Genomic DNA, 27,295 nt, shown 5'->3' with positions numbered 1-27,295 from the left:
GACACCCTCACCCTCTGCCATCCGCTGAAAATCCTCAGGCCCACCAGGTTCTGGCCCTCAGTCTTTGTGGGCCACTTTGCATTCTTTGTCCCATTTAGAAGGCCTCCTCAGGTCTGCCAGTCCTCTCTTCAACTTCTGTGTCCCTCTCAAAGACACACAAGAAACTTCCATTTGCTCTCCTGTGCCAATATGGAACTATAGGGAACTTGGAGCGACTCCCATAGGCCCCCTTTGTCTAGAAACAGTGCATTCCAGCTTCTCTTCTGTGGCTGCTCTACTGGGATTCTGCTTTTCTGATTTCATTTCAGCAGTCAAGGCACACATTCTTTTGCTCTCAGATCCACAACCTCTAAGGAGCTTTTTGCATCTCCCTTACTCTAGAGTTTGATCTGGGTTGGGAGAACATCTCAGAGACCCACCTGTTTCTCACACTTTTACTAGGCTCTTTCTCCTCTTTCTTCCTGTCCTGGGAATCATTGTTGGAAAGATGGCTCCTCCATTATCATCCATTCTCCTGTATCTACTGCTTTGATATAAACTTTACGCCTAGACTCTTTGGCATTCTGGCTTTTCCAATTCAAAGGGCCCAGTTATTACCACTAATTGAAGTTTTGAAACTATATAGTACTGAAAGTGTATTTAGAAACTCAAAAACCAAAATTGTATTCTTTTGTCTATCCTGTTACCCCTTCCCTGGATGTGAAAGCCTGAAATGCCCTAGTTGTTGCCTGTAGGTTGTTAAAATTTAGGAAGTGAGATATTGGTTTTAGTTGTAATGAAAACCCATGCTGCTACCAGATTCTGACTTTTACTTCTATTTAATTACCTCAAATTACTAACCATTCTCTATGTGCAAGGTACTTACAGGAAGCTATCAGAGGGAAATAAAGATAAAAGTTATAAATATAGATCACATTTATTTAATCATTTATCATATTCTTCCCCTACATGATCCCATCTGATATTGACATTTCTGTGAGTGGGCTGGCCAGGGAGTACCCTCACAGTGAGACTGCAATATGGGCTTTATTATTCTCAACACTTTCCAGAAGAGGAAACTGTGGCTCACAGAGTTCAGCTCATCAAAGAGCAGGTCATCAAAGATTGAAGCTATGATCTGGGGCCTAAATCCAGAACTTCTGACTCCCATTCCTGCTACCTACCACTACACCTAAAGCCTCAAAAGCAAGGATTTCCACTGTGCTTTCAAACCACAGAGCAATCTAGTCAGACCTTAGGGCAGAGTGCCCGAGTAGAAAAAAGTTCTGGGTCTGAAGGAATGGGTAGAATGGGTAGGATTTTGACACATTGCAGCTGGATTGGAGGAAATGTATTCTAGGCAGAGATAACTTTAGGCAGAGACTTAAGTTTCCACCTTCTCTATTATAGCTATCTGCTTCTCTATTATAGCTATCTGCTCATGGACCTGCTTCTCAGGATTTGGCTTTGGTTAGATGCCCTACTAGTTCTGCGCTCATCCTCTAGCCCCCAACATAACCCCTATCCTGAGGATCAAATATGTCCCAGACACAGTCATTCCTTTTAGTCCCTCCCTGGCCTTCATTCTGTTCCTGGGCTGAGTCACGATTCTCCAGCTGTGGCTCTGGCCCATTGAATGTTAGTATGGCCCATGTAGTACCCCTGCCCCCATGTGTGCTACTGGCCTGTTGGGGGCCCCACTGGTTCTTTTGAAACTTTAGGAGCTGTCTGTTGGCAGAATCTTGACCAAACTTCCCACACCCCCCCTTCCTTTCCCTCTGATTCCACTTCTGAGGTCAGTCTACCTCTATAGTTGTGTCAGTCCCGCAGCACTGCCCCACCTTAGTGAGCACATTTTGCAAGTCTTATTCCCTTTCCTGCCCACCCCATATAGCTTCCAGGGACCAGCAGACCCCTCAGCAAAGTCTAGAGCAAGTATTGAAAGTTTGGAGGGAGCAGAGGACATCCTGGGGGTAGGGGACACATATTCCCATTGGTCTAAAATAGATGTATACCTGAGAAAGAGGGAAAGGGGAAAGGGGAAAGGATGGGAGATTAGGATCAGTGGTAATTTACAGTTTTTAAGTATGAAGACTCCTCTTTTGCGGGGAGCAGGAGGAGCAGAGAGAGAATCTTAAGTAAGCTCCATACCCAGTGTGAAGCCTGATGTGGGGCTTGATCTCATAACCCTGAGATCATGACCTGAGCCAAAATCCAGTCAGACACTTAACCGACTGAGCCAGCCAGGTGCCCCTGAAGACCTCTCTTTGACATCAGTACACATCCCATAGGAGAACAACTTTACTTTTCATAACTATTGTCTGAGAAGAAAAATGGTGACAGAAGATTTATTGTGAATTCACAAACAATTCACTGAAAAATCACAACAATTTCAAGTGATTTTTTTTTTAAGATTTTGTTTATTTATTTGACAGAGAGAGATCACAAGTAGGCAGAAAAGGCAGGCAGAGAGAGAGGAGGAAGCAGGCTCCCTCCTCTGAGCAGAGGAGCCCCATGCAGGGCTCGATTCCAGGACTCTGAGATCAGGGCCTGAGCCGAAGGCAGAGACTTTAACCCACTGAACCACCCAGGCGCCCCTGATTTTGGTTTATTAATCTCATCAACACATTATGTACTCTTCACAAACACTGATTTGTTGGGACTTGAAGGTAAGAATACCAATGTCTATATATACCCTTTGCAATAACTGTAAGGTCATCTGGGGACTGTGGTCAATGAAATTGCTTATTTGGGTCAAAATAGGGTTCAGTTTTTCTGCAGTTGATTTGAAGTCACCTCTGGGAGGTGTGGAATTACACTGGTTAAATCTGTTAAGACCCCATATTCTGGAGAGCATGAAGGGAAGCAGAGGAGGGCCAGTGGAGTTGGGGAGCAGGGGGTAAAATCTCACTGAGGCAGAGACTTCTCATGGGAACAGCAGCCATGTCTCAAGTGGTTTCTTTGATTGTATTTTTAGTCTCCCTCTTCGAGAGTCAGGTGCCTGACTGTAACCTTTTGCTCACATGTCCCCTCAAACAGGAAGTTGGCTTTCTGTTGCCATTATCTGTCATAGCTCAGCTTTAATAAACAAGTTCATGTGTCATAGGGACAGGCTGAGAAAGAAAATGTATGCTAACATCCTAAGTAATCTTGACTATGAAGAAGCGAAAAACATATATATTGTAAAGAAAACAATTTATATGTTATTTATTTATATTTACAATATATATTGTAAATATAAATAAATAACATATAAATTGTTATTTATATGTTATTTATATTTGCAATATATTATATTATTATTACAATATATGATATATGTATATTATATTATATTTACAATATATATTGTAATATATATAAATATATATAGTAAATATAATATAAATAACATAAATTTTTTAGATTTTATTTATTTGACAATTATTATTTATAATATATTATTTATATTCATTTACAATATATTTGCAATATTATTTATTTACTATATATTATAAATATAATATAAATAACATAAATTGTTTTATATTTATATATTTATATTCTAATATTAATTAATATTAATAAATACAATTAATTTTATTTAATTATTTATTTTAATTAAATATCAATAAATGTTAATATTATCTATTTATAAATATATATTTACAGTATATATTGTAAATATAATATAAATTATATAAATATAAATTATAGTTACAATATATATTGTAAAGAAAACAATTTCTTGTTCCCATGACTGCCCTGTACATCATCAGTTTCCCAACCACTGGTTAGGATGCTGCTCTACACCCCTCATGCTCAAAAGTGTTTCTTGAAGCACTCTCTTGAAGTGTTTTGGGGGAAATGTAGGCAACTTGGAGATCTGCACTACTCTTGTCCTCCTAAGTCCTCTTCAGACTCTCCTGGAAGTTTGTTAGCTCAACAATGTGATAGTTACAAAGGCAGTGCAAAGGCCAGTAAGATGAGTGAGCTAGCCATGACCTTGAGTGCCATCTGTACCAACTACTGGCTGTGTGACCTAAGGCAATGTAGTTAACTCTTTGAATTCTCTGATTCTTCCTCTGTGCAATGGTCTGGGCCTGTGTATATGTATATTTTTAGTAATATTCCTATAAAAATAAGTAATAACAAGGCCGGTATTTTATATATATAAAACCTCATATTATATATAGATATATAATATATAAAATACTGGCCTTGTTATTACTTATAAAGTAAAAATATTCATTAAAAAAATAAAACATTCATTAAATTAAAAAATGGATGGGAAAGTATCTAACAGATCTTGGTGCACACTGGGTATCCAAACTATTTTCCTTCTCTCTTTCTTTTCCTTCTTTTGGCAGAATTTGTGCTAGGTGCGCTTGGAAATAAAAACACAACTATGACCTACCTAGAATCTGCCCTTGAGATGCTTGACCATAGTACAAGGGAGAAATGTAATCAGTGCTCCACAGAGGGGCAAGTGACTTGCCCAGTGGAGTAGTGAGGAGGGAAGAGCTGATTCCATGTTGGCAACTGGAGAAGCCGAGAAGGAGGAAGTGACTCTTGAGAAAGAACCTCATGAATGGATAGGATTTCTCTGTTTCTTTTCTCTTCTCTCCTCCTTATTCATTCTCTTCCTTTCTTCTTAAGCAAGTATTGACCCAGAATTAAAAATATCCAGAGGTAGAGAAGGCTTAAAGCACAGTCTGGTTAAGACCCTCTGGTTCTGTCAGCATGGTTCTCCCTCTTGTGCTGGCTTTGTCCTCAGGTTTATGGATAATAGAGAGCAACTCAGTGTCTCCTGTCAACTCAATTTCGGGAAAACTGACACATGTGCAAACAGATGTTTGTACACCATCATAGGGGTTCACAGACTCTGGAGCCCATCCATCAGTCCCAGATTTAACACTCTGAATGAATAAAAGAGCCCCTATGTAGATAAGTTGATGGTCATGGTACTCTTACCCCCCCATTTTTTTTTTTTTTTGACGTTAACTTGAAAGGGGCCTTTTCAGTTAAAAGGGTGAACCATCCTGAATCTTTTCTTAAAAAATGGAGCTCTGAAGTAAAACTTGCCTAGGCAGGGAGAGCAGGATTTTAACAGACAGTGATAAGGGAGAAAGCTGGTCCAGGCTGATGAAGCAGCATGAGCACAGAAAGGCACTGTGACAGGTGAGCTTAGAAATATTTGGGTAAGGTGAGCAGACAGGTTTCACTGTGGAAGGGTTCTATCAGGGTGAGTTCTGGTGACAGTGCATGGCTTGAGGGGTAAGAATAAGGCTAGGTCTTCACTTTTAGGCAATGGAATCCCTGAACTTTGTTACATGCATTTCTCACAGTTACAGTTTGACACTTGTGTGATTATTTGATTAATGTCTGCCTTCCCCATTGGTCTGTCAGGTCCAATGAGCATAGGCGCTATGTTTCTTTCTGCTCAGCTCTGTACTCCTAGCACTAGTTGATGGCCTACTACATAATGATGTTCAGGACACATTCTAGAAATTAATAGGTGGGTGAATAGAGGGATGAACAGTTTCTCGGTGGGGAGCGACACTTTGGATCAATGTTTCTCACAAATGTGAGCTCTTTCATGGTTTCCTTCTTTTCTCATCAGTTGTCATCAAGCAGGGGTAGAAATCAGCACCTTGTCGGCCAAGCCTTCCTTTGGGCAGATCAGATTATCGGAGCTCTCCTTGGTGAGGTGTGCAAATCATGGTTGACATCTGCCAGGTTCTTGATTTGTGCACACACAGTTTGACCTAAGGTAGCTTGAAATGGTCTAAAAACATGCGTTTTTGGAATCAGATAAGACTGGTTCAAATTTTAGCTCTACCTCTTATTAGCTATAAATTTCTGAGGAAATTACCTTACTTCTCTGGATCTCCTTTCCTCATCTATAAAACAGGATTGACAATAAATAGCTATATTGTTGTAAGGATTAAATTATCTGGGAATATAAAGGGGCTGGTTCATAGGGGGTGTTATTTTTTACATTTTGTTTTATTTTCTCATTGTGTACTTGAAAATCATGAGGAAGTATTTTATTTTTTCTGATTTTAAAAGAAACATCATATTGGATGCCTTGGTGGCTCAGTTGGCTGGGTGTCCGATTTTTGATTTCAGCTCAGGTCATGATCTCAGGGTCATGGGATTGTGTCCCACTTTGGGCTCCACACTGGATGTGGAGCCTGCTTGGGATTCTCTCTCTCTCCCTCTCCCTTTGTCCCTGTACCCTTCTGCTCCTGTACTCTCTCTCCCTCTTAAAAAAACATAATAATAATAAATAAAATAAAATAGCAACTTCATGCTCAATGTAGAACATTTGTTCTAAACAGCAAAGTCTAAAAGACAAATTAATTGCTTTATCTATAACACTGCATTTGAAATAAACATGGATAGCGTTTTGATGTGTTACTTTCTAGTGTTTTCTCCATTCATGAGAAACTTTATATTATTTCTTTGTTTCTATGAGAAACTATTTTAAATAGAGAATTCTATCACATGGCACTCAAAGCAAGGGAGTACAAATAGGTGAACAGTGGGGCGCCTGGGTGGCTCAGTCGGTTAAGCATCTGCCTTCAGCTCAGGTCATGATCCCAGGGTCCTGTGATGGAGCCCTCCATCAGGCTCCCTGCTCAGTGGGGAGTCTGCTTTTCCCTCTCTCTGCCGTTCCTCCTGCTCGTGTTCTCTCTGTCAAATAAATAAATAAAATCTTTAAAAAAGAATGAAAAATAAATAAATGAAAGAAAAGTAAGTCTTTCTCTCTAACCCTGACCCCAGCTACCAGTTCCCCTGTTCCCCAGAGACAACCGCTATTACCAGGTTTTTAGGTGACCTCCCAGGGCTAGTTTACATATTTAGAAAATCTATTTAATCGTCTTCTCACGCAAACACTGGAATAGTGTACCTGCCCTTTGCACTGGAGGCCGCCACAAAAGTGGGTTCCATTTTAGTGTTCATAGGCGTCTGTGGGCAGGGCCATGTAGGGCTCTGGTGACAAGTTCTGAGGGCTAGCAAGGCTTGGTCTCGGTTGTGCATTTTTACTCTTTGAACTGAAAATCTGCAAACAAGAAAACAGGTGTTAGAATCCTCAATCTCAACCGTTTCTACAGTTGCTCATGCGAGAAACAGATTGCAGGCAATGGCCAGGGCCAGCAGACAAGGCGGTCTGAAGCAGAATTCAAGCTTCTCCAGCATTTCATTGACACTCAGTCAATGGTTTTTTTTTTTTAAATATTTTAATTTTTATTTATTTGACAGACAGAGATCACAAGTAGGCAGACAGGCAGGCAGAGAGAGAGGAGGAAGCAGGCTTCTTGCTGAGCAGAGAGCCTGATGTGGGGCTCAATCCCTGGACCGTGGGATCATGACCTGAGCTGAAGGCAGTGGCTTTAACCCAATGAGCCACCCAGGCACCCCTCAGTCAATGTTTTTAAACTGATGGCTTGAATGAGTGTTCTGACATGGAAAGATAATATGTTGCAATTGGGATTGATTAGAAAATCAGAGATGTGTGTCTCCTAGAATGCTTTGGAGTGAAGGCCAGAGCCTAAATCAATATGACTTACTCTGAGACCAGTCCTGCTCCACTGCCCCGCTACCCTCAGTTCATCACTGGAGCATCTCGTCTCCTCTGCAGTTTGCACCCCATCGGATGCAGGTCTGTCCGTCCAAACTCTCACTGGGCTATCTCACTGCCTTTAGACCAGCCCTCCCTGCCGGAGAGACCAGGTTCTCTCTACTCAGACTTCCTCTTTCCCTCCTGTTAATTAATTCATCAACCCAAGAACTTGACCTTTTACTGACCCAGGGGACAAGGAGGGGGGATAGGAATTTGGACTTGTTCAGAGCTAAGCTCCAGAGAGCAGTGAATAAGAATGAACTGATGCATTTGAATATTGTACACCTGAAACTAACATAACATTGCATGTTAACTATATTGGGATTAAAATAAAAAACTTAATAGGGCACCTGGGTGACCTAGTCATTAAGCATCTGCGTTTGGCTCAGGTCATGATCTCAGGGTCCTGGGATCGAGCCCTGTGTTGGGCTCCTTGCTCAGCGGGAAGCCTGCTTCTCCCTCTCCCACTCCCCCTGCTTGTGTTCCCTCTCTTACTGCCTTTGTCAAATATATAAATAAAATATTTTTTAAAAAACAACTTAATAAAAAAAGAAGCTGATGCATCTGAGGCACCTCATCTGTAAAATGAATAATAAATAATATAATGGATATGACATGCTTTGTAAGTGGTTAAGTGCTCATATTTTTATAAGGATGATGATAATTTAAAACTAAACATGGAAACCAACAATTTTACAAATGAATTTTTAACTTACAAAAGTGCTACTTACTCATTTTAAAAGATTTTTAAAATATGTAAAAAAAAGTAAAGGAAATTCTCAGAGTCTTATTAGAAAATGTGATATCTTACAGTATATATACAGTATCTGCCCTTTTTATCCCTATGGGACTGTGTCTATGGAAGGATTATTTTTCCTTTGGCAACAAATTTTGCCCTGTGATTTACTGTGGCCAATTAAGTGTGAGTGGAAATGACACATGCAACTTCTGAGCTGAAATTTTAAGAGCCTAGTAAGGCTCTGCCATCTTTTTTCTCCTGTCACAAGACTGGCTTTTCTGTCATTCTAGATCTTGGAATGAAGACTTCTGTTGGACATGTAATGTGAGTGAGAAATAATCATTTATTCTTGTCAGTGCCTGAGATTTGGAGGTTAATGCAGCATAAATTGTCCTAAAATAAATGATACAGTGAAATATAATAACTGTTAATATTTTGGTGTATATCCTTCATGCTTTTTTCTATACCTATATTCTATATATAGGTATAATAAAAATAATAAAAATAGGATCATAATATACCTATGATTTTGTGAAGTGCTCTTCTCATTTCAGCTGCAAAATTTTAGAATATATCTCTAAAACACAAAGATTCTTCTTGAAATATAATCACAATATCATTATCACACTTAAAATGAATACTAATCCAAATAAGGTCCAGATTTTGCACAAGGTTGATGTGTCTCTTACATCTCTCTTCATTTCTAAGTTCCTCCTCCCCACCTCTCTCTCTCATTTACCCTTGTGATGTATTTGTTGAAGAAACTGAACTGATGCCGTAAAGTTTCTCACAGTCCAGATTTTGCTGATTGTATATTCCCATGGTACCATTTAACATGTTCCTCTTTCTACTATATTTCCTGTAAATTGCTGATTAAATCGAGAGACTTGATCAGATTTAGAGAACAGATATTTAAACTCAATACATTATGAGCATTTTTGTTGTGTTAATGACTACAGAGTTGTCAAAAATAAGAATCTATGTAATTTCTTTAGCTGGTCCTCTACTGTCAGTCCTTTGGATTGTTCTCATTTTTTGCCACCATACACAACTTTCTGTTAAGGCTTCCTGTGGACTGATGGTTCTCTGGCCTGATTTGCTTCCTTCTGTTCTCTTAGTTCCTGCGGATGGTGGATGCCTGTGCCAGCTTCCTAACAGAAGCCTTGAACCCCGAAAACTGTGTTGGAATTCTGAGGCTGGCGGATACACACTCGTTGGACAGTCTGAAGAAGCAGGTTCAAAATTACATCATTCAAAATTTTGTGCAGATTCTGAACTCTGAGGAGTTCCTCGAACTTCCCGTGGACACTCTGTACCACATCTTGAAGAGTGATGACCTCTATGTGACCGAGGAGGCTCAGGTGTTTGAGACTGTGATGAGTTGGGTCCGGCACAAACAGTCAGAACGACTCTGCTTGCTCCCCTATGTCCTTGAGAATGTGCGCCTGCCACTTCTGGACCCATGGTACTTTGTGGAGACAGTGGAGGCAGATCCTCTTATCAGACAGTGCCCAGAGGTCTTCCCGCTGCTTCAGGAAGCCAGGATGTACCACCTTTCAGGCAATGAGGTGAGTTGACATTGAATGAGCCTGTAGTTAAGCAACGAAGTAGAGGAGTCAGTGGCCTTACAGAAATATAGGTGAGGCTGGCTTACCAATCTTTACAGCACAGAGAAGGCACTGTTCTGTTTGTGGTTTGAGTCAGGCAGTTCCAAAGGCCCTGGATTTCTGATCTGTAAAATGGGGCTGACACGACATAAACACCTACTGAGAGGACTGAGTGAGATGGGAAATCACTCAGCACCATGCTGGACACATCCTCCCTCATCCCAGGGCATAAGGGTGGAGGATGGCAGGGGTGACACACACAGGATGGAATGTGCCCTGTCTGGTCGCCATCCCATAGGAGTACTGCTTTCCTAGTTTGCCTGCTCTGGAGAACCATGAGTCTCGTGGATATCCTATGACATTACCTTGGTTCAGACTGTCATTGTTTCCTTCCTGTGTTTCTGAAAATTCCCCAAAACTCACCTTCCTGCCCTCAGTCTGGCCTCCCTCCAATTCATTCATCAGCTGGATGATCTAAAACTCAAGCCTGAGGGCACCTGTGTGGCTCAGTCTTTAAGCAACTGCCTTCAGCTCAGGTCATGATCCCAGGGTCGTGGGATCGAGCCCCGCATCAGGCTCCCTGCTCAGTGGGAGGCCTGCTTCTCCCTCTCCCACTCCCGCTGCTTGTGTTTGCTCTCTAGCCGTGTCTCTCTCGGTCAAATAAATAAAATCTTTAAAATTAAAAAAAAAAAAACAAAACAAAACTTAAACCTAATTATTGTGCTCTTGGGCTTATCCTCTTCACAGCTCCCCATGACTCTCAGGGTAAAGCCCACACCCTTCCTGCCTGAGCTCCCAGAGTCTCGCTTACCTACTTTACCTCTGCCCATTTCTCTAGTGCCATCTCCAGCCTCTCCCCACTGCTAGGGTCCTGTGCACTGCTTGCAGTTCCCCAAAGTGGATGTGATTTTTCATCCACTTAATGCAGACTAAGACTCAAGTGCTTTTTTCCTCTTTCCATCTAGTTGACTTCTGTACCAGCTGCAAAAAGTTAAAAGCACCACCTCAGAGACCTCCCTCATTCCCCTAGCACCTGGTGCATTGCTCTGTTGTAGCACCAACCGCTACATGGTAACCATTGACTTCCTCATCTGTAAATGTCTCTATACTGGCAGCTTGTTATGGTCAGAAATATGTCTTATTGGACTTTCCATCTCCAGACCTTACGAGAATCCCTGATATAGAGTAACTGATTGGTAAATGTTTGTTGAATGAATAAATGGGTACCAAGATGATGAATACGCATATCATTTGGCTGTACCTGGTTCTCCTTAACAACTTCTGAAGAAGTGTTTTATTCAAAACATCATAAACACAAAAATAGGCTTAGTGGAAAGGAACAAAACCATCAGGAAATAATAATATAGGGACAGCGTGTTAAGTTTATACGCATGAACACACACACCTATATACCACTGTACAGTAATTCTGGGATAGGCTTCTAAACCTTCATTAGGCCATTGATAGAAGTCCTAACCACAAGTGGTTTAGAAATTATCTGTCTGAGGCCACCGGAGCCTCCTTCTTTTCCTATATGTCCTTTCCTATTTGTGTGTTGCCCTCAGATCTGCTGTCATTAATTCACTCTGCAACTATCCTGAAATGTTTAGTACAATTTACCAGTGATTATCAGAATCAGGAGGTCAGGAGAGTTTTTGTTTTTTTAAGATTATTTTTTAAGATAATTATTTTAGAGAGAGAGATTAAGAGAGAGAGAGAGAAAACGCAAGTCAGGGAGAGAGAGGGACAAGCAGTCTCTGCACTGAGCTCGGAGACTGATGTCAATCTCACAACCCTGAGATCGTTAACCCAGCCGAAATCAAGAGCTGGGTGCTCAACCAGCTGAGCCACTCAGGTGCCCCAGGAGTTTCCTTTGTGAGATTTTAAACTACAAATTGTATTTCTTTAATATATATAGGGTTATTTATTTCTTCTAGAATGCTTTGGAAGTTTGCTCTTTCAAAGAATTTCCCCATTTCATAGAGATTATGGAATTTACTGGCATAAAGTTGCTCATGGCATTCCTTTATTATCCTTTTAATATCTGTAGAATCTATAGTGATGTCACATCTCTCACTCCAGATATTAGTAGTTAATGTTTCCTCTCTTTTTTTCCTGATCAGACTGGTTAGAGGTTTATCAGTTCTATCAATTTTCTCAAAGAAACACCTTCTGGTTTCATTAGTTTTTAGGGTTTATTTTATTTATTTGAATCTAATCTTGATTATTTTCTTTCTTCTGCTTACTTTGGATTTAATTAACTCTTGTTTTTTTAAATTGGAAGCTGAAGTAATTGATTTGAGAACTTCCTTATATTTTCTAGTATTATCAGTAGTGCTATAAATTTCCTGTGAACTATTTTAACAGCATCCCATATATTTTAATAAGCTATACTTTTATATATGTATGTATATACTTTTTGCAAATAAATTCTGAACACCGACTGTGTGCCAGATATGGCACCAGCACTACAAAAATAGTATCTGCCTTATGGTCTATCAGAGAAGCTAAGACACTAAGTGAATGAACAGTGATGAGTAGACTGAAAGAGGGAGTCCAGGCAACCTTATGGGTCCTACCACATGCTGGGTATGTGGGTCGTTGGCAGATGGCTCAGCACTGGGTCATCAAAGCCCTCATAAAACTGCAGACAGTGTCTGTCTCTACAGCTGGTCTCAGTTCAGTGTTCAAAGTAGAGTCTTGCTCAACTACACTTCCAATATCCTAGCTATTTTATTTCTGCTTCCTGTATCCTAAGTCCCTAAAATACAGGTAATAAAGGTTTTCTGCTGATAAAAATTACCTAAGTTGCTGCTAGGAAGTATGTACTCTGACTTTGGTATTTGCAGTGTATGGGAGAGTGGCATTATGAATTTTGGGTTTAGGAGAGGAGAGAACTCTGATATCTGGAAGAGTTTCCAGTGGCAGGAACTGGGGCTTTAAATTTAGGCAGATCTGGGCTTTAATCTTGACTGCACAATTTACTGACAGTGTGACCTTGGGTAAGCCAGTTAGCTGCTTAAAAGCTCTGTCCTGATCTATAACATGGAGACAATAATGCCTACCAACTGATACAGTGAGAATTAAATAGGATAATGAATGAGATGTGGTTAGCACAGTGTCTGGTGCATGGCTAAGGCCCCACAAATGAGACTATTCACATTCTTTTGCAATTCCTTTATGGTGCACTATCTCTCACAACCAGGCATTTTCTCTTTCTAAATCTAGGATTTCTCTTTTCTTTCTTTCTTTTTTTTTTTTTAAAGATTTTGTTTATTTGTCAGAGAGAGAGAGAGAGCACAAGCAGGGGGAGTGGCAGGCAGAGCAGGCAAAGCAGGCAGAGGGAGCAGCAGGCTCCCTGCTTAGCAAGGAGCCTGATGTAGGCAGGATCCCAGCATCCTGGGATCATGACCGGAGCCAAAGGCAGATGTTTTACTTACTGAGCTACCCAGGCATCCCAGATTTCTCTACCCAGGCATCCCAGATTTCTCTTTTCATTGTGTCCAAGGGTTACTGCTTTTTCCCAAATCCACCTCAGGGCACTTTCTCTTTCCTGTTTTACAGTCTGGGTAACTGAACCAACCAACCATTGTGATCTTTGAATTGGGGTGTCAATTGCCAGTTCATTCCTTGAAACTCCCTGTCTGCTCACTACTTGAATAATCCTGGGTTTCCTCCTGATAATAGTGGTCTAAGTCTGGAGGCTGCTCTTTGAACACAGTTATCCCCTTAACCTTCCTTTTCCAAACTTCAGCTCTTCTTGTCCTATCATCATCTCTCCCTTTTAACCTTATTCCTCCTCTAAGTTTGGGGAGGTGGAAAACAGTGGGATCTTTTAGAACCCTAAAGCAGATGTCAATCTGCATTCGATTTAGGAGTGGTAGCTAGTACTTTCATAGAGAGAAGTCTTTGGGGGCAGAGATAGTTTCCCCTTTATTTCATTGCCTCCTAAATATCTAGTGACCACCTTGATTTATACCCAAAGCTGCTCTGGCATGTGTGGTGTCTCTCGCTCCTGAGTGAGGCAGAGGTTCACCCCTGAGGACAGCTTTGTTAAAGCGACATGGTCTCTTCTGCTGGTCCCCTAGTATAGGCCTTGTTAATGAAGAGTCAGCAAGGTGCAACTGTTCTATTTTTAACAATCTGAAAAGAAACTAGTTAGGCCTCATTGTTGCATGTGATTCACTGGCAAACCCTTCTGTGTGTCTGCAACAAACTTGCACATCTCTGACTTCAAGACTGGCCTTGTCATGATGCCTTTGGGGTTAATATTTTGTCAAATGTAGCTGAAGTTACACTTTGATAATAGTGCCACCACTTACGAGTTCTGTGGTGCCCTGTGATGAGGTGGGTCTTTAATACCTAACAATGCCATCAACTAGATGGTTGTATTAGTTATCTATTGTTGTGTAACAAATTGTCCCCAAACTTTAAGGCAATAAACATTTATTCTCTCACAGCTTACAGGAATCTAGGCATGGTTTATTTGGGCGGTTCTGGCCTAGAGTCTCTCATGAAGCTGTAGTCAAGCTGTTGGCAGAGGCTACAGTCATCTCAAAGCTCAAACAGGGTTGGAGGATCAAATTCCAGGCTCACTCACAGGATGGTTGACAGGTGTCAGTTCCTTGCTGGCTGTTGGCTGAAAGCCTCAGTTTCTTACCGTGTGGGCCTCTCCACAGCAGCTGGCTTTTCCAGAGAAAATGGTCCCAGAAAGACTGTGAGATCCATCAAGATGAAAGCAGTAGTGCTTTTTATTTTTTTTTAAAGATTTTATTTATTTATTTGACAGAGATCACAATAGGCATAGAAGCAGGGAGAGAGAGAGGAGGAAGAAGGCTCCCTGCTGAAGAGAGAACCCGATGCGGGGCTCAGTCCCAGGACCCTGGGATCACAAACCAAGCTGAAGGCAGAGGCATTAACCCACTGAGCCACCCAGGCACCCTGAAAGCTGTAGTGCTTTTTAAAACCTAGTTTTAGCACTGGTAAATCATCACCTCTGCTGTATTCTGCTGGCATAGAGGCCAACCCTGGAACAATGTCGGGGGAACAGCATAAGATGTAAATACCCTGAGGTGGGGATTGCTGGGTGCCACTGTGGAAGCTGGTTACAATGGTGATCTAGACTGGAAAAAAGTCTGTATTGGGTCCTGGGTTACCTAACTCATTCATTCATTCATTCATTCATTCAACGAGTGTTCATAGAATCCCACAACCTCCAAGCACTGTTCTTGATGCTGAGGATCTATTGGAGAATAAGGGCTGTTTCTGCCATCAGGGGACCTTATAGTAAATTACAAAGAAGTAGGAAAAGTGTTGTGATAGGGGAATTCAGGACTGTGGGAACATGTGTAGAAAGTCAAGAATGACTTCTTGGAAGAAAGGACCAAGGGACATTACAAAAAATGCCTGTGACTTAAAGGGTAGGTGGATGGGGAAGTGGTATGGGAAATCAAGGACAAATATTATGGGAGGATCCAGATAGCAGGAATGCAGAGTTTTCAGTCAATGAGAGCAGTCTTCCACAGCCTAGGACTTAGGAATAGGGTCCCAGGCTAGGAATCAGGAGTAAGATCACAGCTAGTCCAGTCCCCTACAGGCCAATAGGCTATTGAGGCAAGAGAGCAGCCACTGTGAAGAAGACGGGGCCTTCAGAGGAAGGCCGAGGTCTGGCTTTCAGAACTGGAATAAAGGTCATACAGGGAGCAATTCTGGGAAGCTAGTGCTATCATCTAAGCATTGCTCCGCAGTTTCTAATTCTTTTGAAAGGACCAGATTGGTGCTGGAGTTGCATCTCAGCTGTGGGGAGGGGAGATTTAGGGACATGAAGCAGGGCAGATAGTGGGAAAGAAAATGACAGAGTGGCAAAATTTGTCTTTGGTGCCGGCTCATTGCTCAGATCCTGTCCTGCCAGCTTGATTTCTCACAGTGACTCCGAATTCCCAGGACCACCCCTCCCACCCTTATCCCAGCTGTCTCCTCCACTGTCAATGCCCTCCGATTCTACCCATTGCCCTCCCTCACTTCTTTCTGCTGACCTCCAAAGGAGAGCCCTGAGACACACTTCATGGCCATGAGTTGAGTATGAAAAATTTACTGTATCTGACTCTTTGGTACAGAAAACCAAAGTCTCTTGCTTTGGTCTGCTTATTTGTGACCATTGAACCTCAAGTTCGCCACTTGAGGGGGCAGTTTTTGCTACTGTAACCTGTTTGTCACACCTGTGGGGTGTCAAAATTGAAGTGTCATAGCCTGTGTGAGGTCAGCCTGACCTTGCAGGCTGCTTTGGTCATTGAGAAATGGGTGCTACCTTTCCATCTCCTCTTAGCCCACTTGCCGAACCTGCCCCACTGAGCCCAGGGGATGGATGGAACCAGGAAGAGGGCAGCTCTCCCTTTTCCCCAGTAATGCTGATATGACCTCTCTAGCTGCTCCTTCTGCCACGACTGTTAAGGGCTGTGCCCATGCCAGGTGCTCCGCTCATCCCTCTACATCACAACCTCATGAATGCTCACAATGACTTGGTGACACAGAAGTGATCTCAGGCACTTGCGGAGATTGTGTTGCTTCTCCAAGGTCACATTGCCACAGGTGGTGAAACCAGGACTGGTGAAACTCTGGTGTATTTGACTTTCAAACCTCTGTTCTTTCAGCTGGGTTCAAATATCTGTGGTGTCGTGTTTATTGTTTTTGTTTTTTGCTTGTTCAGGGCTCTGAAAGGTCATATCTTTGATGTTGGGACCCAGCCCTCCAACGTCTGGCCACACCATGCTCCTATTTGAGACTTTTCCCCTAAGTCTCCAAGTGCTCTTGTATGCCTACCATCAGGACTTCTCTTTCAGAAGAGGTCTGGTGGTGAGCAAAGTCTGGGATATCATTAAGAAATTGAAACCGGGAGTGGGGGAAGGTGGCCAGAAATGAAATTCCAGGGTTCAAACCTTCAGACTGGGCAGGAAGGTTGAAGTATATTTGATGGTAAATGGACCTGGACTTCTTAAGATAGCAGCAAAAGCAACAATAGGTAACCTTTGTTGAGTATTTAATATATACTGGGCCCCTTCTAGGCCAGGCACACTGCATATGTGATACCATTTCATCCTCACCACAGACCTATGAGGTAATTATGACTCAAGTCCCCATTACACAGATGATGGAGCTGAGGCTCAAGGTGAGGTCACATGGTGGCAGAGTTGGGAACTGGGCTCTGCTCAGTCTGGCTCCATAGCCTGGGCTCTGAACCTCTGTGTCATCCTGCCTTTACGTACTCCCATTGGTTTTCCAGATCATTTCGGAGCGCACCAAGCCCAGGATGCATGAGTTTCAGTCCGAGGTATTCATGATCATTGGTGGCTGCACGAAGGATGAACGGTTTGTGGCGGAGGTTACCTGCCTGGACCCCCTGCGGCGCAGCCGCCTGGAGGTGGCCAAACTCCCCATGACAGAGCATGAGCTGGACAGTGAGAATAAGAAGTGGGTGGAGTTTGCATGCGTGACATTAAAAAATGAGGTCTACATCTCAGGTAAGCAGGAGCCAAGTGATGCCAAAGCAAGTCCCCAGGGGCACTATATATTTTCTGAGTGGAAGCCAGGCAGCAGACTTAGAAGGATTACTATGAATGGTGATGATCTAGCTCTGACAGGGTCAGCACATGGAAACCAGGAGCTTAGGTGATCTTATCCTGGAAAGCACATTCTTACTTAATGGAGACTAACCTGTGAGCAGTTGTACTAGGATCTGGGGAAGCAGCAGACAGGTCCGGTCCTTCATAGAAAGGAAGAAGGAAAGTGATACTAGAGCTTATTTGGTATTTGCTAGAGGTGTATGACACTGAGCTGGGCACTGGGTAATGAATAAAAATGTCTGCTGTTCTCCCCAAACCTGAACCTCACCTCAAATTTATTGTTATACTTTTAAGGATTTTTAAAAAATGTGTTTATTTGACAGAGAGACACGCAGTGAGAGAGGAAACTCAAGCAGGGGGAATGGGAGAGGGAGAAACAGGCTTCCAACAGATCGATGGCGACACTTAACTGGCTGAGTCACCCAGGTGCCTCAAGTTGTACTTTTAGGTGCTCCAGTAGCACACAATACTTTGTCATTTCTCACTTCTAAGTTACTTGCTTATTTACTATTATACTGCGCCTGACTCCAATTAGTCCTCGAATTCCAGGAGAGTCAATACTGTATTGCCAGTACCTAGCCCTGCACCTGGCTACTAGTAAATGCTTAATATATATTTATTAAGTGAAAAAGTCTCTATCATCTTTACAGCACAGTAGGTGAATTTACACTTTGGTGGTATTTAATCATTTTCCTCTCACATCAACTCTCTAAGGTAGGTGATTTTAATCTCCAGTTTACAAATGGAGAAAATGCAGGCTCTGAAGGATTATGGAATGCATCTGAAGACAGGTCACACACTGGTAAATATCAGGCAGGGTCTCAACCCAGGTTCTCTGAGTCCCATGCTCTCCCCAGCTCTTCTTGGGGCTCCTGGGGAAGAGACAAGCATCCCTTGTCCTCTCTTGGTGGCTTTCTCTAATCTGTATTTGTTTGGGGAAGAGCTTCTTCCCAGAACCAAATACAGAGTCCAAACTCCAAAATAAAAGTCACATCAGTTCTTCCCTGGGAATGTTAATGTCATAGATTACGTGATAACTTTTGTTTATCTTGTAGAAATAATTTTTTAAAGATCTTACTTACTTATTTGACACAGAGAAAGAGAGAGAGAGAGAGAGAGAGAATGCACAAGCAAGGGAGCAGCAGAGGTAGAGGGAGAAGCATGCTCCCCGCTGAGCAGGGAGCCAGATGCAGGACTCGATCTCAGGACCCTGGGATCATGACCTGAGCCAAAGGCAGAGGCTTAACCATCTGAGCCACCCAGGTGCCCCACTATAGAAATATTTTTTGATTGCTGTTGAAGATTCAAATAATATAGAGAGTATAAAGTAAAATATGCCAGTTTCTCTGTGCCATTACCATCTTACATGTTTTAACATTTTTTAAATTAAAGATTTTTATTTATTTATTTATTTGACAGACAGAGATCACAAGTAGGCAGAGAAGCAGGCAGAGAGAGAGAGAGAGGAAAGGAAGCAGGCTCCCTGCTGAGCAGAGAGCCCAATGTGGGGCTCGATCCCAGGACCCTGAGACCATGACCTGAGCCGAAGTCAGAGGCTTAACCCACTGAGCCACCCAGGCACCCCCATGCTTTAGCTTTTTTACAAAAATAATTTTATATTGGTTTAGAGTAAGCTAATGCTAGTTGCTGTCACAAATGCTAAATCTCAATGAATTATTGCAATAGTATGTGGGGAGAGTGGACCTGCTTCACTCAGTCATTCAGAGACCTAGCCTTTTTCCATCTGATGATGCTACTGTTTTCCATACGTGGCCTTCAAGGTTAATGGAATTCAGGAAGAGGGAGATACTGAACAAGTTGAGAAAGCATACCTGCTCATAACAGCCTTGGCCTGGATGGGAGGCATCAATGTGCTTACATTCTATGGACAAGGACTAGCCACATTCCCTGCTGTACCACCAGTCCCCATGGAGGGCGTCTAGGAAATGTATTTTAGCTGCGTGCACAGGGGGAAAAGACAGGTTTGGCAATCATAGTCTATGTCACATATGCTACACACGTTATATTCTACAGTTTGTCCTTTCCTTTACTTAGATTTGTTGTTGTCTATTGAAAAATGATACAAGCAGTGCATGAAGGCATGCTTGTTACACACAGTTAAATCACAGAAACTTGTACTTCAATTAATGATTTATTTTGGGCATAATTACATATCAATATAATGACTCTTAATTATGGATTAAGTCTATTGAATAAATGAAACAATTTTTTTAGCTTTTATTTTCCCACTGGAAAAAAAATACTGCAATAGGCGTTTTATTTTATTATTTCAAGGATTTTATTTATATATTTTAGAGGTCCGGGGGAAGAACAGAGAAAGAGGGAGAGGGACAAGCAGACTTCACACTGAGCACAGAGCCCCACACAAGGCTCAAACCCATGACTTGGAGATCATGACCCGAACCAAAATCAAGAGTCAGGTACTCAACCAATTGAGCCACACAGGTGCCCCACAATGGGTATTTTAATACACATATATTTAAGAACTTGTGCTGCTGTTTGGAGAGATTCCTGGAGATGGTCATAAAATATGTCAATTTAGGGATCCTTTTGTAGTTCGTAAGCGTCATGATTGGGTGTTCATGCTATTGTGTGACATGTGCTTCCCTTAAACCTTTCTACAACCATGGCACATTACCCATCTGGCGTGAAAAAAAAAAAAGATATATCAATTTAGAATTTTTGTAGATATTGTTAAATTGTGCTCCAGGAAGGTTGTAACAATTTACAGTTCAACCAATGTTGAACAGTGTGCATTTTCTACATCCTTACTAACAATTTTTATTATTGACTTACATTTTTAATAGCCTAGAATATTTAATTCATTAATTCAATAATTAATTCATTAATGATGGTAGCACATTTTCATATATTTATTAGCTAACACTTTATTTTTTTTTTAGCTAATACTTTATTTTTTTTTAAATTATCTCTTCCTACCCTTTGTCTTTTTATTGGTAGTTTGCCTTTTTGTTAATTTTTTGGAGCTCTTACTATATATCCTTTGCTGTTTGTATTGCGAATAGTTTCCCCTAGACTATGATTTTCTTTTAACTTTGATTTATATTGTATGTAGTAACTTTCTTTCCTATGTTTCATTCATGTCATGCTTAGAAAGCCCCTCCCCACCCCAAGATCATCAACATCTTCTATATACTCTCCAGTTATTTTTATAAAACCATTTACTTTTGAATTTTATTTTCACCATAATGTGAAAGAAGGATCTAATTTAATTTTTCTCCAAATAGCCAATTGTTCTACTACAATTTATTTAATGATCCTTATATCTTTCAATCTCTTCTGTACTCTTGTTTTTCATTGGTCAGTTTGTCTCATCTTATGCCAATACCACAGTGTTTCATTATCATAGCTTTTTAGTATATTTTGGTATTTGCTACAAAAGCCTTCTTATTCATTCTTTTTCCAAAGTTTCTTAGAAATTATTCCAAATTTACTCTTCCAAATGAAATTTAGAATGATCTCTTCAAGTTCCCTGAAAAGTTCTGAAGGTACTGAATGCATCAATTAACTCAGGGATGGTTGACATTTTTGCAATAACCTGTCTTCTCATCTATGCACATGATATGCTTCCCACTTAGTCAGATCTTCCTTTACATCTTGCAGTAGAAATCATAAACTTTTCTTCTTTTCAATATAGTGCACATACATTTCTTTGAAAGCATATAGTTATTTTATAACTCTTTTTAAAAAGATTTTATTTATTTGAGAGAGAGTGTGTGCATGTTCATGTGTGAGTGGGGAGGGGAAGAGAGAGAGAATCTCAAGCAGATCTCTCGCTGAGTGTGGAACCCAATGCAGAGCTCTGCCCTATGATCCTTAGGCCATGACCTGAGTCAAAAGTCAAGAGTCGGACTCTTAACCAATGGAGCCACCCAGGCGCCCCTCTTTTATAACTTTTGACACTACCTTAATGGGATCAATGTCATACACAGTGTTTTGAATAGAGACCTCTAAAAGGTGTACAACCCAAGGAAAAATGGCTAAACTATATGAACAAAAAAATTCATGGAAGAGGAAGAAGCTTGGTCTCCTGAGCAGCCAGGAAAAACCAAACTATGACATTACTTTTCTTCATCAGCATATACAATAAAACAAACAAACAAACAAAAATGCTCTTAATATATGTCGTGGATAGGAGAGGGATAGGTCAACCAGGACAGCTGTGCAAGGCTCTTTGGCAACACCTATAAAAATTCAGAGTGTGTGCTCTTGACTTAGAAGTCTCACTTCTGTGCTCTACCCTGTAGAAACACTTACCCAGGACACAGAACATCATGAGGGATACGTATTGCCCCACTAGTGCACATTTATAAGTCTGAAAAGTACATCTTTGCTTTGAGGAGTTGGTGGTACTCTGTGCTGATAAGGAATGGAAAGACAAAGCTGATAGAATACTAAAGTCACCAAAAGAGTCAGTTCCCCTTTGTCTTGATCTCTCACCCTAACTGAATTACGTATTTTCAGTTTATTAAGGAGAGTGGTCTTAAAGAAAATATTTACCAGCTCATTCTCAAATTACCTATTGTGAGCATCTCATTCTTTTATAATAAAAATTATTTCACAATAGGACAAATCCCACTTTTTTTTTTTTTTTTTTTGGTGTAGATCAGAAATTTGAACTGAGACAATTTTGTAAGATTTCTTGGTGATTTTTCCAGGTTTGTATTTGTCTAAATAAGTAAGCAAACAAAACTTAAGGTGCCTTCTAATTTAGCAGCTGGTCAAGGCCCTACAGTCCCTACTGGCAAAAGTCCAACCTCACCTGACCTGCCTTACTTCCTGCCCCTTGACTGCACAGACATGGAGTCCAGGCACCTGCTGGCCCTTACCCACCTATGTGGATTTGATGCCACTTCCCTGAAGACTTCTCTGGACCCAACTCATTCAGCCACTTCTTCTCTGAACTCAAAGCACAGAGGTGACACATGACACAGTCTGGTACACAATTCACCCCAGCCTCATACTGGCTCTCTCTATTCCACTGTGTTGGCTCTGTCTCCTGATCCAGATCATTTTCTTAAGGAGGAAGCTGTATTTCTGACACATCTAGTGGTTTCTTAAATGCTCTATTTCTCTTCTAGGTGGCAAAGAAACACAACATGATGTTTGGAAATATAATTCTTCAATCAACAAATGGATTCAAATTGAGTATTTGAATATAGGCCGCTGGAGGCATAAAATGGTGGTGTTAGGTGGCAAGGTCTATGTGATTGGAGGTTTTGATGGCTTGCAGAGGATCAACAATGTGGAGACTTACGACCCCTTCCATAACTGCTGGTCAGAGGTATAGGAGATTTATTTCTATAAGTGACTTTGTATTACTATTTCAAAGCTTTAAAAAAAAGAAGTATATGCTCATGTAGGCATATGGCTTTCTGATCTCTCTGCTCCCACTGAGAACATTGTTGGTGGCTCTGAGTTTCTCTCCTAAAAGGAGCTTTTGCTTCAGCATTGCTGATCAGGTCACAGAAACAACTTCCTTCCAGGTGGGGAAGCTCTGTGTGGACAAGAACCCCAGATGTAGAGGGGGAGACTTGGTCCTAAACTCAGTTGGCATGTCTTAGCTCAGAGTTGCTGTCTCCCCAAATGCCATCTGCCCTTGTTGTCTCCACAGTGGGCATACAGGGATGCTTTTAATACACTGTTTACTGAGTCGGAGTGATTTGGTAGTGTTTAGAGCTTAGCCCTTATTTATTTGCCTATTGGTGAACAATTTACATGCTGCTTATAGGACTTAAGCTATTCAATCTCAGGTGTATATCATTGCTAGTTAATGGGCATAGAGTTTCAGTTACACAAGGTGAATGAGCAGGTGGTCTGCTACAGATAATGGTACTGCAGTTTATGCTTAAAAATGTTTTAAGAGTGATCCTTTTGTAGTTCATAAGTGTGATGATTGCATGTTCACACTGTTGTGTGACATGTGCCTCCCTCAAACTTTTTTATGACCTTGGCATGTTACCCATCTCATGTGGAAAAAAAACTTGTCAAGAGAGAAGATCTCAAGTTAAGTGTCTTTACAATAGTAATAATAATACGCTCTCACTTCCTGTATTTTCAGGTTATGCCCAATTTCAAATTTTCTTTCTCCTTATTAGATCATATGTCAGAATATATTCCACATTGGGGGAGTGTAAAATCTGGTCATTAGGGGCACAAGCAAAGGTAGCCAGGTCATCATGGCATCCAGCCAAGATCTGTCAACCTGAAAACTGCTGTATAGCCCTTAATTTATGGGGGTGTGCCCCAGATCTGCTCAGCTGTTTAAGTCCTGTTACAGAGTTGCACCATGACTAATGAGGGCCATGTCCGTGGTTAACAGGCTCTGGGAAGTCCCCTTAAGTGCTGTGGGGTTCACAGGGTGGGAGCACAAGTATGGCTTAAACCCCAAATCTTCATTTTGCCCCAGAGTGGGAGTCTGCTTACCTATGACCACCTGAAACCCTTATACTAGCTTTTTATCCTAGATAGAAGCAATAAGGACAATGCCGGGCACATAGGAGGCACTCAGTGAATATTTTTTGAATGAAGGAACACATGAATGAATATAAATATGCATGTTTGAGAAAGCATTTTCTTCCAACATTGGCTGGTTTCATCTGTATAAACACTTATTCCCATGTACACCTTTCCTCACCTGATAGCTGGAGTTTGGAAGAAACTCAGCCTGTTCTAGCCCACCCTGAGCTTTCAGGGAGGGTGGTAAATGCATGCTTTGACCTCTCTGCATCTCAGAGGGAGTCAAGCCCAAAGGCCTTGTGACCTCAGGCAGAGGATGCACACGCAGACTTGTGTCCCTTAGCTCCTGGCCTGTGTCCTGTGAGCCACTGCAGCAATCTGGGAGCAGTCGGTAGCTGTGTGACTGACAGCTTTTCCTGGTGCCCTGTGCCTCTGCAGGCTGCGCCCCTTCTTGTCCACGTCAGTTCCTTCGCAGCTACGAGCCATAAGAAGAAGCTCTATGTGATTGGGGGAGGACCCAATGGGAAATTGGCCACAGACAAGACTCAGTGTTATGACCCCTCAACTAATAAATGGAGTTTAAAGTCATCCATGCCAGTGGAGGCTAAATGCATCAATGCAGTCAGTTTCCGGGACCGCATCTATGTTGTTGGTAAGTGAATGAATGGCATCTTATTTATCTGAGCCCACCCATGCAGCCTCGCAGGGAGATCAGATGAGGTCTTCCTGGGAACTCAGATTCCTGGGTGATGTGGGTGAGGTTGAAAAAAAAGAAAAGACCAGATTGGTCCAGGTCTTGGTGGAATTTACCTTCCAGTCTTGGATGCAGAAACAGCTCACTTTTAGAGGACATACAAAGCAGACTGACAGTGGGATCCATTGGAGGAGCCAGAAGCTGCTACAGGAACAAAGTGTATTGTAAACATTAGCAAATGTACAGATACTGAAATGTGCACAGTATATATGATAAGTGACCGATAAATGGTAGCTATCATCATTTCTTATTTTGTGTTTATGGGAATTTTACCCTTTCTACTTACTTTGGGAGCTCTGACAAGTTGCACTTAGCCAAGAGGAAAGCCTGGCTGGTCAGACCACAGTAGGCATGTAATTGTTAAGGATGATGGATCTCAATCCTGACTATTCATGAGAATCACCTGGGGAGCTTTTTACAGAAATATGCATTGCTGGAGCTTACCCCAGACCAATGATATCAGAATGAGAGGGAGGACGCTGGCCAGCAGAGCAAGGTGTTTTGAATGTGCAAGTGATTTTTCCTGTGCAGCCACGACTGAGAGTAACTGATGTAAGGAGATGCCAAAAATATGTAACTTCAGCAAATAAGAGCTAATCAGAGAAGGCTTCCTGGAGACAAAATACAGGAAGAGATTAAGGAAAAAGCTCTTCTCGCCTTTGCTTCAGGTTTCCTGTATCTGTATGGTCAGTCTCATGACTTCAAAGCTCATCTTAAGATGGTGACTCGGACTGGTGTGCCAGGTCACGCTCAGTCTACAGAGAGATGCCACCTCCTCTAGTCATGGTCATGTGTTGATAGCTTCTATGCACTAGGCCTTCTGCAGGTGCTTTATGCTCATGGTCCTTTTGGTGTCTTAAAATCACCTTGGTCTCAGGGATTATCGTTACAATAAAAACGTGGCAGAGCTGGGATGACGAGCTGAGTGCACCCAATGAACAAGATGGTATTTCTTCTAGGGTACAGAAGTCTTAGGGTACATTTTGGCACCGTGTGAAACCAATTGTTGTTTAACACCTGATTAGCACCTGACCGCAGAGTTTAAAGGGCTCTTTGAAGGGTTGCCAGCATGAGACTTACTGCCCCTTCTACCCATTCAACCTTTCTGGAGAGCCATGAATCTACCCTTTCTATTGGCAAGATGGTAGATTTTACTGAGCAGAAGTGGGATTTTTGTGGGTAAAGGGGAAGAAAACCAGAACAGTGAGATGCCCACTGTATTTCCCTTCCTCTTCAGGAGGGGCCATGAGAGCATTGTACGCCTACAGCCCCCTGGAGGACAGCTGGTGCCTGGTGACCCAGCTCAGCCATGAGAGGGCCAGCTGCGGCATCGCGCCCTGCAACAACAGGCTCTACATCACCGGGGGAAGGGACGAGAAGAACGAGGTCATTGCCACTGTGCTGTGTTGGGACCCTGAGGCCCAGAAACTGACAGAAGAGTGTGTCCTGCCCCGGGGGGTGTCGCACCATGGCAGCGTCACCATCAGGAAGTCTTACACCCACATCCGGAGGATCGTGCCAGGAGCCGTGTCAGTGTGACTGGGCAAGGGCACCAGGTGCCGGGAGATCACCCTCTGTACCTGTTGCCCGGGTTCATGCCACTAAAGACAGCAGGTTGGCCTTGAGCTATGGGCCCTACACCTGGGCTCCCCATGGGGGCTCCTTGGAAGTCACAGCTTTAGGACACTCAAGACCAGCCAGGAATGTTTGTGTGACCTACCTCAGGAGGAAAGAAGAAGACTACTTAACATTCAGGACACACCTGTCCCATGCCAGGTTCTGTGCTAGGCACTTGTGTGTATCAATTCATTTAACCATCATAACGACCTGGTGACTGGGTATGATCACTTCAGTTTTACAGCTGAGGAAACTGAGTTTCTGAGAGGCTAAGTTCTTTGCCCCTGGTGACACTTATTATAAGTAGCTAAGCCAGGAATCTAAACCCAGCTCTTTCCATTGCAAGGTCAGTGGCGTTCTGTCATGTTGTCTATCTCCGAGTAGGAAACAAAACAAAAACTGGTTCATTTTTTGTTCTGACAAGTTTGCTAAAAGGATTCACTCAGAAAGGCAAGGAAATAAAGTTGTTTCTCCCCCCGCCCTTTTCTTTTTTTCTTCTATGAGAGTCTTCGGCTCCTTGTCAAGAGTGTCTTGTATGTTGTTCTATCTAACCGGACTGGGAAATGGCTCTGGGAAGACCTATATGCTTAGAAAGAGATAAAAATTCCCCCATCAAAACCTCTATTTCTTCGGATCACAGAGGTACATTCAGACCAGAACTGTCCTTGCCAGACAGAATTGTACCTTCAGCACAGGCCAGTGCCCTTGCCTCTTCATGCCCAACACCTATATTGCAGTGTAGAAAGGGTTTTCCAGAGACTCAGATTACTATTTTTTTAAAATATAAAAATTACCTCCCTGCTCGCCACTGCAGGAATGACTGACTCTTCTTGAACGATATACTTTCTGCCTTTTAGACTGAGATTTGAG

At 42.0% G+C, this 27,295-nt stretch overlaps 1 protein-coding gene and 2 non-coding genes across 5 annotated transcripts in view; all 3 read left to right on the top strand.

Annotated features, from left to right (window-relative positions):
• Positions 1 to 26,903, top strand: part of KLHL6 (kelch like family member 6) — a 77,477-nt gene extending 50,574 nt beyond the window's left edge. For all 3 annotated transcript variants that reach the window (XM_044255121.1, XM_044255120.1, XM_044255119.1), the window contains 5 exons: positions 9,446 to 9,895; positions 17,214 to 17,451; positions 22,677 to 22,879; positions 24,493 to 24,706; positions 26,046 to 26,903. In XM_044255121.1, the coding sequence (XP_044111056.1) occupies positions 9,446 to 9,895; positions 17,214 to 17,451; positions 22,677 to 22,879; positions 24,493 to 24,706; positions 26,046 to 26,347 (1,407 nt within the window). In that variant the 3' untranslated portion in view covers positions 26,348 to 26,903. The remainder of the gene's footprint in view (positions 1 to 9,445; positions 9,896 to 17,213; positions 17,452 to 22,676; positions 22,880 to 24,492; positions 24,707 to 26,045) is intronic.
• LOC122911079 lies at positions 20,119 to 20,222 on the top strand. The gene has a single exon (XR_006385404.1). It is a non-coding gene; the product is annotated as a small nucleolar RNA U13 (small nucleolar RNA).
• Positions 23,464 to 23,567, top strand: LOC122911080. Its single transcript, XR_006385405.1, has one exon. It is a non-coding gene; the product is annotated as a small nucleolar RNA U13 (small nucleolar RNA).
• Positions 26,904 to 27,295: the final 392 nt, after the last annotated feature.

This window comes from Neovison vison, chromosome 6, assembly GCF_020171115.1.
Source record: "Neovison vison isolate M4711 chromosome 6, ASM_NN_V1, whole genome shotgun sequence".
Classification (NCBI taxonomy): Eukaryota; Metazoa; Chordata; class Mammalia; order Carnivora; family Mustelidae; genus Neogale; species Neogale vison.
The sequence above is the reverse complement of the archived record's forward strand: the minus strand, read 5'-3'. Positions and strand labels throughout refer to the sequence as shown.